The sequence below is a fragment of the Desmodus rotundus genome, chromosome 2, assembly GCF_022682495.2.
Source record: "Desmodus rotundus isolate HL8 chromosome 2, HLdesRot8A.1, whole genome shotgun sequence".
NCBI lineage: Eukaryota > Metazoa > Chordata > Mammalia > Chiroptera > Phyllostomidae > Desmodus > Desmodus rotundus.
This window is the reverse complement of record NC_071388.1, coordinates 105,706,384-105,723,863: the sequence shown is the minus strand read 5'-3', so window position 1 is coordinate 105,723,863 and position 17,480 is coordinate 105,706,384. Positions and strand designations below refer to the sequence as shown.

Below are 17,480 nucleotides of genomic sequence, written 5' to 3'. Positions count from 1 at the left end.
CAATAGTTAGAACTGATAAGGTTAATATGTTGTGCCAAGAAAGGAGTAACTGGGGGAAGCTACAAATGTATTCCAATCTACAGCTCATAAGTGGTAAAGAAAAATAAACATTTTTTTTATTTTTCAGTAAAAAATATAATCTAAAATCATTTGAAAATGTATATATTTCAATGCTAATATATATTGTTAATTCCTTCATGTAACCATTCAATTTCAATGATCACCCTTTTCGAAATAAAAGTCCTAGCCCTGACTTCTGTGGCTCATTTGGTTGGGTATCATTCTGCAAAGCAAAAGGCTGCAGGTTTAATTCCCCGTCACGGCACATGCCTGGGGTACCTGTTTGGTCCCTGGTCAGGGCACATAGGAGAGATAACCAATCAGTATTTCCCTCTCACATCAATGTTTCTCTCTCTCTCTCTCTCTCCCACCTTCCCCCCTCCCTAAAAATAAATAAATAAAATCTTTAAAAAAAAACACAAAATAAAAATCCCTATTTAAAATTTAAACTAAACTCTACCATTTGAAAATGCACAGTAACTTGCTTTTCAAATTTCATAATTAAGCTAGAAAAAGGAGGGAAAAAACCCATAGAACATATTCCTTACCATTAGTTCAGGTGATATGATATCTTTTGGACCCTGATATGGATCATCACTAGATGCAAATGAGGCAAGTATTGACAAACCATTGAAAACTTGTTGATAGTGTTCTCCAATACGCAGCAATAATTCATTATGCAATCCTTGGAAATCTTGTCTCAACAAGCTCCCCAGTTCAATATCTGTTTCATTCTAATCCAAAGACACATTTTTAAAATTTATTTTTTCTCCATACTAACATCCTGAAAATAAGTATATTGATTTTTTAATACACTATTAGTAAATCAGGAGCTCTAGACCAGGTGATAAGATTTATTAATGATATTTTTTAAAGGCAATGTAAAATTATTCTAATTTTGTTCTCTCCTCCTGGTAGGTCTCCCATGGGTATGGGTAATGAAGAGAAATGATCAGATTTTATTTGGAAATAAAATTTAAAAAGGAAGTCCTAGTTTTCTATAAGGTCTTAAAATGCCATCCACTCATTATTCATGCATACATGATCCCTGAGCAGATACAGCACAGAAGCCTAGAGTACAGCCTTTCCAGTCAGACTGATGGGATTTAAATTCCAGATTTGTCACTTATTAGTTGTATTGTGACTTGAACAAGTTACCTCATCTGACCTCTCTATGCCTTAGTTTCCTCATCTATAAAATGGAAAAGTAATAGTATCTTTCTCTCACTAGGCAACAATGAGTGAAATGATAGATAAATTATTTAGCAAAGTTTCTGATATGTAGTAAGCACTCAGTAAATACTTATTATTCTACCTCTATGACAGAGATTGTCTTTCTCAAAATAAATAAATATACTCCTTATTCAACAACTCTTATGTGAAAATAGATCTATTGCTGGCATATCATGAAACACATGACATAAATTAACAAAGGAAATAGTAAAGTCACATATGCGTATCACACAGGGTCTTCTGTTCCCATACAGTCTCATATTCTTTAAAACTACCATTGCTATTATGACACCAAAAAGACACACAAGCTATAATTTTAAATTTAAAAACTAGCAAGAAACTGAGCCAAATTGTAATCTGCACTTAATAAACTAAATGCTGACATTATACTGCATTTGAAGGAAACTGCCTCTTCCTATAGATATAATTACTTGCATATCATTACTCAACATCTAGTTCCAATCAATTAAAAAATTCTAAAGTGAAATTAGCTGAGAACCTGATCCATGAATGAATGATTATCATATGCCATTATGGTAAAATGATCAAAGAAAGTAACAAAACAATAATTCTATTTAATAAACCCTCTAGGCCCAGGACAAAGTTTATTTACATAATATCAGTTGTTTTTAAGTGACGTTAGTATAGGCTATACATTACCCACTATCTACAAGAATGTTACTGCAGCTCTCCTTTAATGATAATTTAAAGAAGGGTAAAATATCTATAAATATTCAATTACCTTTAGATAATGAAGGGCACGTTCTAATTCATCCTTGGAACAGGAACAGACCAAATGAGAAAAAATATACTTGAAGTTATTTATTAAAATCTCTCTACGATTGACATTTAATTGTTTTCCTAAAGTTCGAATGAGAGCAGAAGCTGCAGGGCTTGCTTTGGCAGCAAGGTCAGGTAGCAGAACTTGTAATGTCCTCTGAAAAAAAACACTACAATTACCAAAAAGAACATTTGTCCAGGTGATAAAATACATAAGCTATGTGCAAAAATATCTTAAAATGCCACACAAATTTGAAGTCCACATATGACATAGGTATTTGAATTCAGATTTACCATTTATTCATTCAACATATGTTTACCAAGCATCTACTATGATGCAGGTATTAAAGATAAAGCTGTGAAGAAACAGGCAAGGTCCCTGAGGACACAGTTTACATTGTAGGGCAGGAGACACAGACAATAAACAAACTAATTTATAGGTAAAGAAGATATTTTTTCATGAGTATATGTTAAAATGTACTCATGCTCTAAGGATAAGTTCTATGCCTGATTTATTATTTCCTTCCAGGATTTGACCAATTTACAAGCAATTTAAGTTTGTTAAAATATAATAATACTGCAGAAAAATCCTGTATAAATCACATTATAATTTATTAGCTAAAAGTAATAATAAACTTTGCCTTCGGGAAAAGGTAAGAAGAAAATCTACTACAACCATCTTTCAAATCTCAGTCCTAAGGATTTCTCAAAGGCTTCCCAAACCACTCCACATTTCAAATTGTCATCTGAATTCACAGAAGATCATCCATAACACTAGGTTTATACTGTATTACTCCAACTCCTTAAGGGTACAAATGATGATATCAGACTTCGAATTGCCAACAGAACCAATCACGGCACCAAAGACATAAAGGCTCAGTCAACTGAATTAATTAGCATTAATCAATTAGTATTAAACTTTAGAGATAGCTAACCATTAGAGCAATAACTCAAATTGGCATGAACTTAAATTTTATACAAGTAACGTTATCATAACAAAGTCAAAATCTGAAAATTTAGGGTCTATATGCTCCTCAATGTACTTGCCAGATTTTCTTTTAAAAAATCTAGAATAAACACAAAATATTGAATTGAAAACCTCAATTAAGTCAACTATATTATGTAACTTGTAACTTACAGTAAGGAAACGATTAAGATCAGGAAAGTCAAAAACATTGGCAATTTCAGACAAGGTATTCAGAGCCATTTCTCTCTGGTGAGCCACATCCTGTTTGCGCATCTCAGTGTTCTGGCATGGAGTACCAGGAAGTGCTGTCACCTGACTGGAGTGAAGGGATTCCACCAAAAACTAAAGCAAAATGGTTTGTTAGTTTTCACACAAGGAACAAAATTTAACTAATACTTTTTAAGGTAACATCAAGGACAGTATCAGACAGTGTTCTAAACATATTACCTCAGCCCTGGCTGGTGTGGCTCAGGGGACTGAGCACCGACCTGTGAACCAAAGGGTCGCTGGTAGATTCTCAGTCGGGACACATGCCTGGATTGCGGGCCACGTCCCCCAGTAGGGGGCATGTGAGAGGCAACCACACACTGATGTTTCTCTACCTCTCTTTCTCCCTCCCTTCCTCTTTCTCTAAAATTAAATAAATAAAATCTTCAAAAATAAATAAATAAACATATTACCTCAATTAACATTCACTTAATTGTTATAACAAAGTAATGGAATAGATTATGTATAATCTCACTTTTAGGTCATTAACCAGGCTTAGTTAAGAAACTTGAATATCTTGCTTAGGGTTATACCAACACAGGGCAAAACCAGTATTTTAACATATCCTAACTTTTCAGTCATGAAGTGAATCAACCTTTTAAGAACAAAGCCCCTTATCCATAATATCAAAGCATAAAAGTTCATCATCGCTAAAGGAAAGGCACCTCTTCATAGATTAACAATAGAGCATAATATCCAATATATTGGGTGGGCCAAAAAGTCTGTTATGTTTTTTCCATAAAATAAAAGACACATTTTTCATTTTCACTAATAACTTTATTCATTTGGATGTTTTGGGTATGTCGGCTGTGTCCTGTTATTGGCTTCTAGTGAGTAGAGACAAGGGGTTCTGCTAAACATCTTCCAGTGCATAAGACAGCCCCACAGCAAACAATTATTGGGCCAAAATATCAATAGTACCAAGAAACTTCGCAAACCACTTTTGACACATTTGATCAGTCACAACACCTTCTCCATACACTGCACAAGTCTTTTTTGCACTTCAGTTGCATTTTTACCCTTCTTCAAATGATAAATCATAATATACTGAAAATGTTGCATGTCTTCTCCCATCTTCAGTATTAAAATGGCTGCACAAAAATTCACCAATTTTGATAAGTTTTTTTAAAGACACACTGATATGAAAGCTGTCACGATGCAATCTAACAAAACTGTTTCAAATGAAGTTGAAGACAACTGAGCACTACTACAGCCATCATACAAAAAACCTAAATGTAAATGGACTATTTGGCCAACCCAATACGATAATAATATGATTTTTACCCCTCTCCCATTTATAATCTACATCTTCAGTCCAAGATGCTAAAATATAAAACTGGCAAGATTTAGATGCTCTTAAACTGAATATATTGTTTTTAAAAATATATCATTTAAGGCAAGAAAAATAAAACATATATATGTTTTTTTTTAACTCTTACAAAGCACTGCTATGTCCCATAGTCAAGGCCAATGCTGACTCTCACCTGACAGATGGGTTTCTTATACTGGCTGAAAAAGTTTTGCAGTTTAACACTTTTAGCTGCAGCCAAAGCTCTGATTTCTGTGTATGCTGCTCCAGAGACAGATGCTGACTTGGACAGTAAACAATGCAGTAAGTGCAAAAGTGCAAAAGGTACTAAATCTCCTTTTGCTGCCCTGAAATTGAAAAAAAAAAAAAAAAAGTTATCATTAATGTCTCAAAAATAAATGGAAATCCACATACCAATGCATGCTGATATCATATTTTTTTCTCTAATATCACATCCCTCATGCCACCATTTCAAACACCAGGCAAATAAAAAAAAAAAAGAGAACGGCCAAAATAAGTAAGGAAGTATGTAAATGCTGCCATATATACCTTCCAATATCTCCTGTCGTAAGAATCAAAGTATCCTTCAACTCATTATTTCTTGAGATTTGAGCATGTGTATACGCTTCCTTCATTCTTAAGACAAAAAGCTAAGAACAATAAAATTAATTAGTTAAATTTCTAGGTCAGGTTTATGAAAACACAAATGTTTAAAGATAAAAATTATCAAACCTCTTTTATAAATCCATCTTCAGAGTCCAAGGATTCCAGTATGTGTTTGATATTTCCACTAAAAGCCACTCTAACATCCTTGTCTGGATCTTCCATTAAATTTAATAAAGCTCCAAGAACTATTTTTACATCTGTTTCATCTTCTCTAAAATCAAGATGCTTACAAAGATGATATAGATTATCTATGAAAGCTAAAGGGCAAGAGCATATTAATACCTAATTTAACACATTAAAATTCAGAATTTTACTATAAAAGTATTGTCAATAAATAATATGCTACACAGAATTCTAAGCTGCCTCATAATGTCAATATTTAGTATTTAAATTTATACAGCACACAGAATTGTAAAGGATTAAAATGAATTTATAATTTTTAATATACTTTATACTTAATAAAATTTTGCCTGAGGGAGTGGGGGGTGTTGGCTCAAAGAGGGCAAAGGGGGAAAAATTGGGACAACTATAATAGCATAATCAATAAAATATAATTTTTTTAAAGTTTTAAATAATTTAATCTAAAATAAGTTCTAGAATTTTTTAAGTTGTTAAATACTAGTCACTTAGATTTTGTATGTTACCAAGACAGACTTAAAACCACATTTCACTAATCTGAAGAACTATGAATTCAGGGTAATTTTAGCCATACTGTTAATCTTACATTAAAAGATTTAGGAAGTCCTAGAAACTACCTATCACATACTGTTTTGAAAACTTGAGAACAAGTTGCAAAACAGAACCCAAACAAATGGATCTGGAAAGTATTTGTGTAAATCTCATGCTCCCAACAAACCCTTAAACAATTACCATTGAAAAATGGCCAAGAAGATACAATCTACAATCCTCAGTTGTGCAATATCTAACCATTTGAAGCCCTGAAGGTCCAAGGCTGTGACAGGGAACACATTAACAAGGTCTCTGGTATCACCAAAGAGAATTAAAAATATTGAACCTGCCCTGGCTGGTGTGGCTTAATGGATTGAACACTGGCCTGAAAACCAAAAGGTTGCTGGTTTGATTCCCAGCCAGAGCACATGCCTGGGTTGTAAGCCAGGTCCCTGGTTGGGAGTTGTGTTCACTGATCTTTCTCCCTCCCTTCCCCTCTCTCTAAAAGTCAAGATAAAATCTTAAAAAAAAAAAAAAAGAATATTGAATCTCATTACATTGAACCAAACATCAGGTATGCCCCATTATACTATCAAATCACAAGGGCAATTTAAAAATCAAAATACTACTTCCCTTGTTTCTTTTGTGATACAGTCACCCCCTTTACAAATAATCATTACATGAACATTGAACCAATCAAGAAAGTCTAAGTTTTTAAGGCATCAGGCTAATTCTATCATGGATTTTAAAAATAGAAGTTAAGTGGATTTTAAAATATTAAATAACAAATCACTCACCAAGTTTCACTAGACTAGATACTTTTTTTTTCAGAAGGAAAAGGAATGGCTTGAAAACAGAAGCTCTTAGTCGAGAAGATGAACATTCATGTTGAGAAGTGACTTTCAGGCTCTTACAGAAGAGGTCAATATGTCCATGTTCAGAAAAAGGTTCTATTAAAGAACTTGTCAGGTAAAACACGCCATGAAGTGTACAGACAAGTTGACCAAGTACAGAGGCAAATTCTTTCTTAACAATATCGGAATCATCTTTGACTTTATCTCTGGGGAAAAAAAGAAGTGGTACTAAACCTTCTTACTTAATTCTGTGGTCCAATAGCCTCACTTAATTTGTGGCAAAAGTACTAGTAAGACAAAGCCCATAAGAAAAAAATATTTAAATTCTAAAACTAAAAGCAACATTTGTTCTATTAACATCAACATTAACTTTAATTTACATATATGATTTTTCCAGTCAAGTTATATATTCAAATTAAAATATGAATACATACATAAGAATCTTGGGAACTCTGTTACAAGAATTCTGCTTCTGCGATAAGATAAAAAATCCATTAACACAACTAGTCCTGATTACTTCATGGGAGCTCTGCAGGGCCCAGGTGTAAACTGCTGTTCTCCATTCAAGGAATATTCTTCTTGGAAATAGTGTAAGAAGAAACACACATCGTGATTGTGCCTGTGGTGCTGAAAAATTAAGTCTATTAAACAAGATTTCTGAATGTTAACTTTATTTATATATACACACATATGTTCATTCTTTATTGTACAGTCAGTAACATATCAATTACAGGTAATATTTTACTTCTGGTCAGGATGGCAGCATAGGTAAACATGGTCTGCCTCTTCACACAACCACATCAAAATTACAACTAAAATATAAACAACCATCACTAGAAACATCAGAAATCAAGTTGAATGAAGTCTCACAACTACAGAATAAAAGAAACCACATCCATCCAGAATGGTAGGAGGGGCAGAGATGCAAAATGGGCTGGTCCCACATCCACGTGTGGTGGATAAAAATTCGGGAGGGGTATCTCAAGAGTAAGGAGTACCAGCCCCATACCAGGCCTCCCAGCCCAGGGTTCAAGTGGAAAGAATATAAGTCCCTATAACTCCTGGCTGCAAAAACCAGTGGGTATTGAGTCAGTTGAAGAAATCCTGGAGTCCCAAATAGTTCCCTTTAAAGAACCCATACACAGACTTACTCGGATTCACTCACTCTGAGCTCCAGCACTGGAGTACCAGCTGGAAAGGCACCATGGTATACAGAGAGGAACTGAAGTGTCTGGCATCAAGGTGGGAGCTGGGGGACACCTTTCTCCCAGACAGAATGGTGGCCAGAGGCTATTGTCTCTTTTTGACCCTCCCACCACACAGCCACAGAGCTAGCAGGCTGCTGCCATATCTGAAACTCCACCGATCTGGCTAATACTGTTTGCCCCACCCTGGAGGTCCTCTGAGACTCCACTCCACCCAAGTTCCTGACCACCCAAGCTGTGAATCATGACTTTTCCATATGAATGGCTGGTCTTACCTCTTGCTTTACAACTTCCTAAAACCTATCTAACAACCAACAGCCAGCCTCAGTAAGCCCCTAGCCCCCATACTTCTTGCTGAGTAGCCCTAGGCCCAGCACTAGCAGCAGCCAGCATAGGTTCACAGCTTGCCTTCACCCGGGCATCTACAAGCCCAGCACAAGCAGTAGCCATCTCATATTGCTTTATACCTCATGCAGGTTAGTCCCAGGAAAAACACACGTGGAGGCTGACCTTGGCCTGAACCACCTGGGAAACTCCAAGGCCAGCATACCCACCGGACAGCTTCAGACCACGTCCGAGTACCACCACCCTGCCCCTGCACAGCTGATCCTCCACAGAGGGCAGAGGTTGATGGTCAGTGGTCACTGCCAGTCCTTCTAGCTTATTGGCCTGGATAAATCTCTCATATTGACCTGCCAACAGCAATCAAGGCTCAACAAGAGGAGGGAGTACTCAGAGCACACAAAGGGCACACCTCAAGTATACAGCTTGGGGGATGGGGAGGCTGAGCTACAGGACCCTACAAGACGCCTACTACATTAGGCCACTCTACCAAGCCTGGGAGATGTAGCAGCTCTACCTAATACATAGAAACAAACACAGAGAGGCTGCCAAAATGAGAAGACAAAGAAATGTGGTCAAAATGAAAGAACAGATCAAAACTCCAGAAAAAGAACTAAATAAAATGGAGATAAGCAATCTATCAGATGCAGAGTTCAAGTACTGGTTATAAGGATGCTGAAGGAACTTAGTGAGGACCTCAACAGCATAAAAAAGACCCAGTCAGAAACAAAAGATACACTAATTGAAATAAAGAACAATTTACAGAGAAACAACCGCAGAGGGGATGAAGCCAAGAACCAAATAAATGATTTGGAACATCAGGAAGCAAAACACAACCAGTCAGAACAACAAGAAAAAAGATTCCAAAAAAAAATGAGAATGTGGTAAGCAGCCTCTGGAACAACTTCGAGAGGTCCAAAAGTCGTATCATCATAGGGGTGTCAGAAATAGAAGAGAAAGTGGAAATCTATCTGAAAAAATAATGAAAGAAACTTCTCTAATTTGGTGAAGGAAATAGACATGCAAGTTCAGGAAGCACAGAGTCCCAAACAAGATGGATGCAAGAAGCCCATTCCAAGACACATCATAATTAAAATGCCAAAGGTTAAAGATAAAGAGAGGATCTTAAAAGCAGCAAAAGAAAAGCAACTAGTTACGTACAGGGGAGTTCCCACAAGACTGTCAGCTGATTTCTCAAAAGAAAGTTTGCAGGCTAGAAGGGATTGGCAGGAAATATTCAAAGTCATGAAAAACAGGGACGTACAACCAAGACTGCTCTACCCAGCAAAGCTATCATTTAGAATCAAAGGGCAAATAAAAAAGCTTCCCAGACAAGAAAAAACTAAAGGAGTTTATCATCACCAAATCATTATATGAAATGTTAAAGCGTCTTATTTAAGAAAAAGATCAAACCTATGAACAATAAAATGGCAATAAATACATACCCATCAACAATTGAATCTAAAGAACTAAGCAAATAAGTAGAACAGAGACATTCATGGATATGGAGAGCATTATGAGGGTTACCTGGTTGGAGTATGGAGGAATGAGTGAAGAGGCAAAGGAATTAATAATTACAAATAGGCAGTTACAGAATAGTCATGGGGATGTAAAGTACAGTATAGGAAATGGAGCAGCCAAAGAACTTATACATATGACCTGTGGACATGAACAATGGTGTGGGGGTTGCCTGAGGGAGTGGAGAATGCTGGGTGGAGGGGAGCAAAGGGGGAAAAATTGGGACAACTGAAATAACATAATCAATAAAATATAATTAAAAAAATAAAATATATTTAAATTTAATTTAATTAAAAGCTCCCTCTCCAAAAATGAAATGTTCCAGAAAAAGGTGTATGCACAATATTACTACATAATCAGGAAAATGCAATTAAAAATCATACCCACCAGAGTTAAAAAATAATTGTTTTTAGATACCATATTTTTCAGGCTATAAGATGTACTTTCTCCCCCAAAATTTGGGAGGAAAATGGGGGCACATTTTATAGTCTGAATGTAGCTTTCATTTACATAGGTGAAATATTATGTTATTTATGTTATCAAATATTTTACCACATTTTTTGCTTCAAATTTTTTTTTCCTATTTTCCTCCTCTAAAACCTAGATGCATCTTGTGGTCCGAAAAATAGGGTAGTTACCTCCTCGACATTCACATTTCTTCTTTTTTTTTTTTTGATAGCAAAAATTTTAAAGAGAGGATGAGAAACAATGGGAACTCCAATATTCTGCTAGTAGGATCGTGAATTGAAATGACATTTTTAGAGAACAATGTGACAGAAGAGTTGAGGATGTGTGCAAATCCTACAATTTTTAACTTTTTATATGTTTAACTTGTTTTTGCATTATTAAAAATGTTCCTCCTCTCACCCCAGCTGGTGTGGCTCAGGGTATTGAGCACTGAACTGTGAACCAAAAGGTCGAGGATTCGATTCCCAGTCAGGGCACATGCCTGGGTTGTGGGCCAGGTCCCTAGTAGGGGCTGCACAAGAGGCAACCACACATTGATGTTTCTCTCCCTCTCTTTCTCCTTCCCTTCCCCTCTCTCTAAAAATAAATAAATAAAATCTTAAAAAAATACATAATTCTTAGTTATTGAAAATATAGAAGTAAGTGTAGAAATCCCAAATAGAGATGAGTTAAACCAAAACAAACCAGACATAGAATTTTGTGACCACTTACAGAAGCTATCTGAAATCCTCTGGCTTAATGTTAGAAGATTAGTGGCAAATGTTGTCAATTTTAAACAGCCATCATCAGAATGGGAATAAATCCATGGAATTGAGAGCATTCCACATAAATCTTCTAGAATATGATCTTCAAATGAAGTTTTTACTACAGAAACACACAACAAGTGATTAATTACATCTCTTCCTTAATCATTTCTACCTTTTTCAATAAAAACAGATGTTCCAATCATCTGGTAGAATTAGAATAAATATTCAGTTAACAATCTCAACATAGAAATGATGTTCTGAGCCCTATGAACCCAAACAAATTAAATGTGGCTTCATCTATGTATTTTTAAGGACCTTAGCATTCTTCAGATGCTCCAAAAAATTTTAAAGCTATAAGTAATTTCCACTGACTGAAAAAGAATAATAAATCAAAATATGATACAAATAATTTTGGAACTTGGAAATTAATGACAGCTTAACAGAATTGAAATCAAGTAAACTTCTGGTTATTGCAAACATTTGTACATTTACACCTTAGGCAAAAGAGATTTCTATGTTGATTATTCCTAAAGGTTATTTTGATTTACTACTTATTTGTACTCACCTTGAATATAAATCAAGGCATCGCATATTTTCATCACTTTATCAATAACTGCCCCCAGGTCAGGTTTCTGAACAGATTCCAACAAACTCCTACAGCTCTTAAGCACTTTTGTGTAAAAATCCAAAGGCATCCAAGTTATTACTACTGGTTTCTTCTTATACTTTTGTTGACAGTCCTTGAAATGGCTGCAATTAATACATTTTTTAAGACATAGATTAAAATTAGTTGTTAGTCAAACCTAATATTGTAGTAAGCCAAAAGAAATTGGGAGTATAAAACTAGCATATAACTTTAAACCAATTCAAAATAAATATGTAAATCAATTAATATCATTATTATTTGAAGCTTAATCTTTTCATACCTTTCTAAATCACTCTTAGGATTTGGTAATTAAAATTAATCTAGGATATTTAAATCTGGCATCACCAGGCTTAAAAATGACTGAAGACTGACTGTGTAATTTTTAACTGGCTTAGTAAATCCTTTCTTAATAATAGGACAAGGGGAGTCCTCAGCCTAATTAGCTATTCCTTCAAGTTATTTGAAATTCCAAATTTAATGCAATATGAACTAATATTTTTTTAATATTTCCTCCATAACTTTGGATTGGCTAGCTAAAAGAATGAATCAGGGCAGAACAGTCAGAAGGAGATTGCTGCTCAAAGAATACAGTCAATATTTACTTGAAACATCAGAGGGACCCACTCTGTAAAGTACATGATTTTTTAGTTTCATATATGCTGTATATATGAAACTAACACAGAATAATATTGTATGTAAACTGTAATTGAAAAAAATCAATGAATCAGAAAATACAGAATAAATTATCATGTAACAAATTAATAAGGAGTTTTGGTCTATAATATGGCACCAAAAATAAGACTAAATCTTCAGAGAGCACCTACCCTATTGTTTTTTCCAATAGAATAATTAACCTATGTTAAGAATACTGAACAAACACACCTTTAGCAAGTTCTAAATTCCTTCTCTTATTATCAAAGGCAAGTGTTCTTTCAACTTAATGTTTGACTAAAAAAAATTGGCTTTTGAGTTGCATAAAAATGTATTTTGCAATTTTATAAACGTGTATGCCCAGGAGTTTGTTTAGACTTCAGACCAAAAAAAGGCCTCAATATCTCTAAGCCTCAGTTTCTAATTTGTAAAGGAAGCATAATAGCATTTACCTCACAGAATTGTTGTAAAAATTAAGTTATGTATAGTACTTAACAAAGTACATAGCATTTAGCAAGTACTCAATAAAAAACAAATTTCTATTTCAGTAAAAAGTTTGTGTTTTAAGGTCATACAAATCAAGTGAATGAAGGCTCCTAAACCATAAACCCAAATTTATTACAGAAAACCCACTCAGAAAATACAAGTTGTTTTACCAGTCCGTGTTTTGAGGAGAACAATGAACAGCACACAGAGCAGTCAGTTGCAGGACAACAGCAATTCCTTCTAAAGTCTCAACAACAGGATTCTCTAGACTACAATGATCAAGGAAAATCTGAAGAGATTCAGCTTTCTGTTTCAGGGCACTCCATAATAAGCTTCTTTTGTTCATATCCACATGATTAATTCTGTAATTATAACCACAGTATAAATATAGTCATATTTAACATAAACTTGGTTCAAACATGAAAAATGCTTAAAACAAAAAATAACGTGTAAAGTACTGAAATTTATCCTAAGATGTAAAACAACTTTCATGGACGTCTGAAATATGGGAATTCTTTGACCAAATATAAAAAAAAGTCACTTATCCACATTTTTAAAAGCTGCTATTAGATGTACAGTCTCAGATTTTTCATATATTAAGAAGTTAAACTAGACAGTAGAGACTTATAGTCCTGGGTGGTGAGTAACCATATTTATCCATAAAATATTTCATACTAGCACTATTAAAGTATGTTAGGCATTTCTTTGTCTACCTCTAGAAAGAACAAATGTTCTTTGTGTATTTAAGTCAAAGCACTTAACTAAAGGTAATTTTAAAAAAGATTTTATTTATATATATGTAGAGAGAGGGGAAGGTAGGGAGAAAGAGAGGGAGAGAAAGATCAGTGTGTGGTTGTCTCTCACACACCCCTACTGGGGACCTGGCCCGCAACCCAGGCACAAGCCCTGACTGGGAATCAAACCAGCGACCCTTTGCTTCACAGTCCAGTGCTCAATCCACTGAGTCACACCAGCCACAGCTAAAGGCAATTTTCAAAAGTAAATAAAGTTTTGCTATATAGCTAAATAAAAACTGAATGAAGGTCATACTCCTCAGTCTGTTTTGTTGATCTTTTGGAGAAGTTTAGAGATGAGCTGAGTCGACGCCTTTTGGGTGATAGTCCATCACTTATACTGCTGAGGTTTTCCTGTTGAAGTTGGCACTGAATCTCCTCAATAATTTCCATAGTTTCCATTTTTAAGGCTGCATAAAGTGGCCCCAACAAGTACTGAGAAAGCAAAAATAATTTCAACAACCAACTCTTACGAAATGTTTGTATTATTCACAGACAGTGAAAATGCAGTAGGAATTAGCTGTAAGTTTTCTAAAAAAGTAAACTATTTCTGGAGTCTCATCAGGTAAAACAAAGACCTTATATATTAAGTTAATATATAGAATTTCACAGTCTACATATAATTCTTTATCTAGAACTATGGTTCTATAATTTTAGAAGGCATAACAAATCCTTCTCCCTATAAATTGTTTTTCCTTCTATCAAAATGTCACAAAAAATATTCTATTAAGGGAATTACTAACTTATTCCATACTACAAATCCAGCAAGTCTCAGAGATAAAAATAAACTAAAATATTTAATCAAGTTACTGCACATCTATTTTATTGCACTGCCTCTCTATTCACAGCTCAAATAGAAAAAGAGGCATTACTACAACTATGTACCCATAGGTTTTCTAAAAGTTATTGATGATAAACTGTCAAAAAAAATCTTGGTGCTCAGTTTTTGCAATTAAGTTAACTGACCCCCTTTTAATTAATAATGCATCAAACATGCACACACTTCAGAAATTCTACCTTAAAACATTCAACTTCATTGGCAGTTCATTACCAACTTAGTGAAGAAATTCTTCTGAAATCCAAGTAATAATCCATTGTAGGGAGCCAAAGTACATTGCAAAAAACATCCCATTCTGAATGTACATTATTATTGAAGATATTCTATTCTCTCATTGTATCTTGCATATATGCATATATAAGTTATGAAAATAATACTTAACCTTAAAAATGACTTACCTCTGCATCTACCTGAACTCCAAGCACATCTACAAGAGCTCTACAAATATTTCTCACATAAACTTCCCTAACTTGTGAAGCAGATTCATACCCCGCTGGAACAGATTTAAGGAAATACTGCAGTAAGTGACAAAAAGCTCCTTTTAGTAAATGAGACTTAAGTCTCATAAGCACACCGTTTTCAAACATGACACAGAGTTTTTCCAGCAGCATATTTAAATAGACAGGTTCAATATTTCTATAAGCTTCTGCTTCAAAAGCGAATAGTGTCTGTATTAGCTTTAATAATGGACCTTCATAGATTTTCAATTGGTCAGCATCCATTTCTACAAGGTGTTTTAATAATTCCAAAAATGAGCTGAAAAAAGTGCTGGCTGGTTGTGCCGGAAGTCCTCCAAGCTCAAATAGTTCAGTTAAAAAGCTAATTGCCAAGGATTTAATTTTTGGACTACCATACTGCAGCAGAACACAACCTATCCGCCAAAATAAGAGTTCTTGCCTTCTAAAAAACACAATTGCAATAATACGAATTAGAACTGTTAATAAAGTGATTTCAATAAATTCTAAATTTTGCATGTTCATGAACTGCAAAGGAGCTGGCTGTAAATATCCCACATGTTCATCTAATTGACTTAAAAATCGGCTAACTACCACTGGCCATTCCACAAAGTGTCCCATTGCATTTCTTCTGTGGAGGTAAATCAAGTCTTCAAAAAGATGTAATAATTCCTTTGTCAGCACTCCAAAAATAGCAGGACTCTTGCTTTTAAAAAGAAATAATAATGAGCAGATGACTTCACAGATTTTCTTGTGTAACATATGACAGGATGGAGTTGCTGCAATCCGCAGAAGTCTTCTTATGATCCAATTACTGAAATCTTTGAAATAAGCAAACAAAAAAGATATTAAATAAGTACATCAGAAATCCTTATTAATTTGCTAAATGCTTAATAACTTACTTTTAAAGTGTAAACTTCACTAACAAGGTAGTCTAAAACAGGGGTGCCAAACTCATTTTCACCAGGGTCCACATCAGCTTCGAGGTTGCCTTTAAAGGGCCGAATGTAATTTTAGGACTGTATAAATGTTACTACTCCTTAACAGTTAAGCGAGAGCTCAGTGCTGCCACTGGGTAGAAACAAGGTGCGGGACCGGATAAAACAAGGTCGAGGGCCGGATTCAGTCCGTGGTCCCTGTGTACTGCCTGTGGTCTAAAGCATTCCTTATAAAATGGAAATATAGTAATTTAGAATACCAGTTTTGGAGTCAGACAAAGTCCTAGCTTTCCACTTTACTAGTTGTGTAAACTTTTCATTTATCTGAACCTCTAATTTCATCTATGAAAGGGGAATGACGACATCTACTTTATAGGTTACTAAAGATTGAGTAAGATGATATATGTGAAATCCTCAGCATAGAGCCTGAAGTTAAATAAACACTCAATAAATAGTAGTTATAATTATTATCACCCCTTCAAGAAGTATTTATTGAGTAGTGACTTTGCCCAAGTGCACAAGAACAAATCAGTCATAGTCCTGTCCTCATAAACCCTACAATGAAAGTTTCTGGAACTTTTTGACTAATGTAAGAGATGTATTTTATATCTTGACCCAGTACAGAAAGGGATATTTATTTAAATGTATGAAACAAAAGTTTCATGAAATAGTACTTATTCTTATTATATATAGTACATTGTAAGTAATACTTTCTAGTCTCTTACATTTCATCTTCATAACCCACTAATGGGTCACAACCTATTTTTTTTTAAAGTGTGTTTTATAATACAATTTAAAAACCACTATGATAGAAAACATGGAGAACATTCTATTAATCGAGCATTAAGAAGCAGCAACGAAGCCAGTCCCAAGCCCAACAGTCGGCAATAGTGGCCAAAAAAGACTTTTTGGAGGACGTGTTATCAAACCTCAGTCTTGAAATTCAAGCAAAAAATTTTAAAATACTCTATGCATTGTACGTACATTACAAAAAATGTTTGCTTTACACCTCTTTAGGAGGAAGCTAATAAAAGGACAATTAGTGGGAAAAATCAGGAGAAAGTCTAGGAAAAGAACTTCATCTAGAACAGGTATCAGCAAACTCATTCTTTTTTATTGAATTTATTGGGATGACAGTTAATTATGTAGGTTTCAGGTGCACAGTTCTATAATACATCACCTGTATAACGTATTGTGTGTTCACCACCCAAAGTCTAGTCTCCTTCATTTATCCCCAAATACCCTCTTCTACCTCCCTTTCCCTCTGGTAGTCATCATACTGTTGTGTCTGTCTACAAGGGATTTGTGTGTGTATGCATGTGTATGTGTGTGATTGTGGGTCTGGGTGAAAAGGTAAAGTGATTAAGAAAAAAAAAACCAGAACTCATTCTTAAAGGACCAGATAGGTTCAAGGGCCATGTGGTCTCCATGTCAACTACTCCATGTTGTTTCAGTAGTTGCAAACAATATGAGCAGGGCTCTGTTACAATAAATACTTTTACATAAACAGAGAGCCTGCCTGTGAGCCATTGTTTGTTAATGCCTGATCTAGAAGAGATCACCAAAACCAGAAAAAAGAAAATAGCTG

The 17,480-nt window shown here is 34.8% G+C and overlaps 1 protein-coding gene across 4 annotated transcripts in view; it reads right to left on the bottom strand.

The window, feature by feature from the left end:
* ATR (ATR serine/threonine kinase) overlaps positions 1-17,480 on the bottom strand; it is a 134,575-nt gene that overhangs the window by 92,773 nt on the left and 24,322 nt on the right. For all 4 annotated transcript variants that reach the window (XM_053918513.1, XM_053918511.1, XM_053918510.2 and 1 more), the window contains 13 exons: positions 14,898-15,775; positions 13,918-14,096; positions 13,038-13,229; positions 11,650-11,834; positions 11,050-11,202; positions 7,240-7,432; positions 6,749-7,011; positions 5,349-5,539; positions 5,166-5,266; positions 4,792-4,963; positions 3,212-3,382; positions 2,036-2,230; positions 609-794 (listed from right to left, as the gene is read on the bottom strand). In XM_053918513.1, the coding sequence (XP_053774488.1) occupies positions 609-794; positions 2,036-2,230; positions 3,212-3,382; positions 4,792-4,963; positions 5,166-5,266; positions 5,349-5,539; positions 6,749-7,011; positions 7,240-7,432; positions 11,050-11,202; positions 11,650-11,834; positions 13,038-13,229; positions 13,918-14,096; positions 14,898-15,775 (3,059 nt within the window). The remainder of the gene's footprint in view (positions 1-608; positions 795-2,035; positions 2,231-3,211; positions 3,383-4,791; positions 4,964-5,165; positions 5,267-5,348; positions 5,540-6,748; positions 7,012-7,239; positions 7,433-11,049; positions 11,203-11,649; positions 11,835-13,037; positions 13,230-13,917; positions 14,097-14,897; positions 15,776-17,480) is intronic.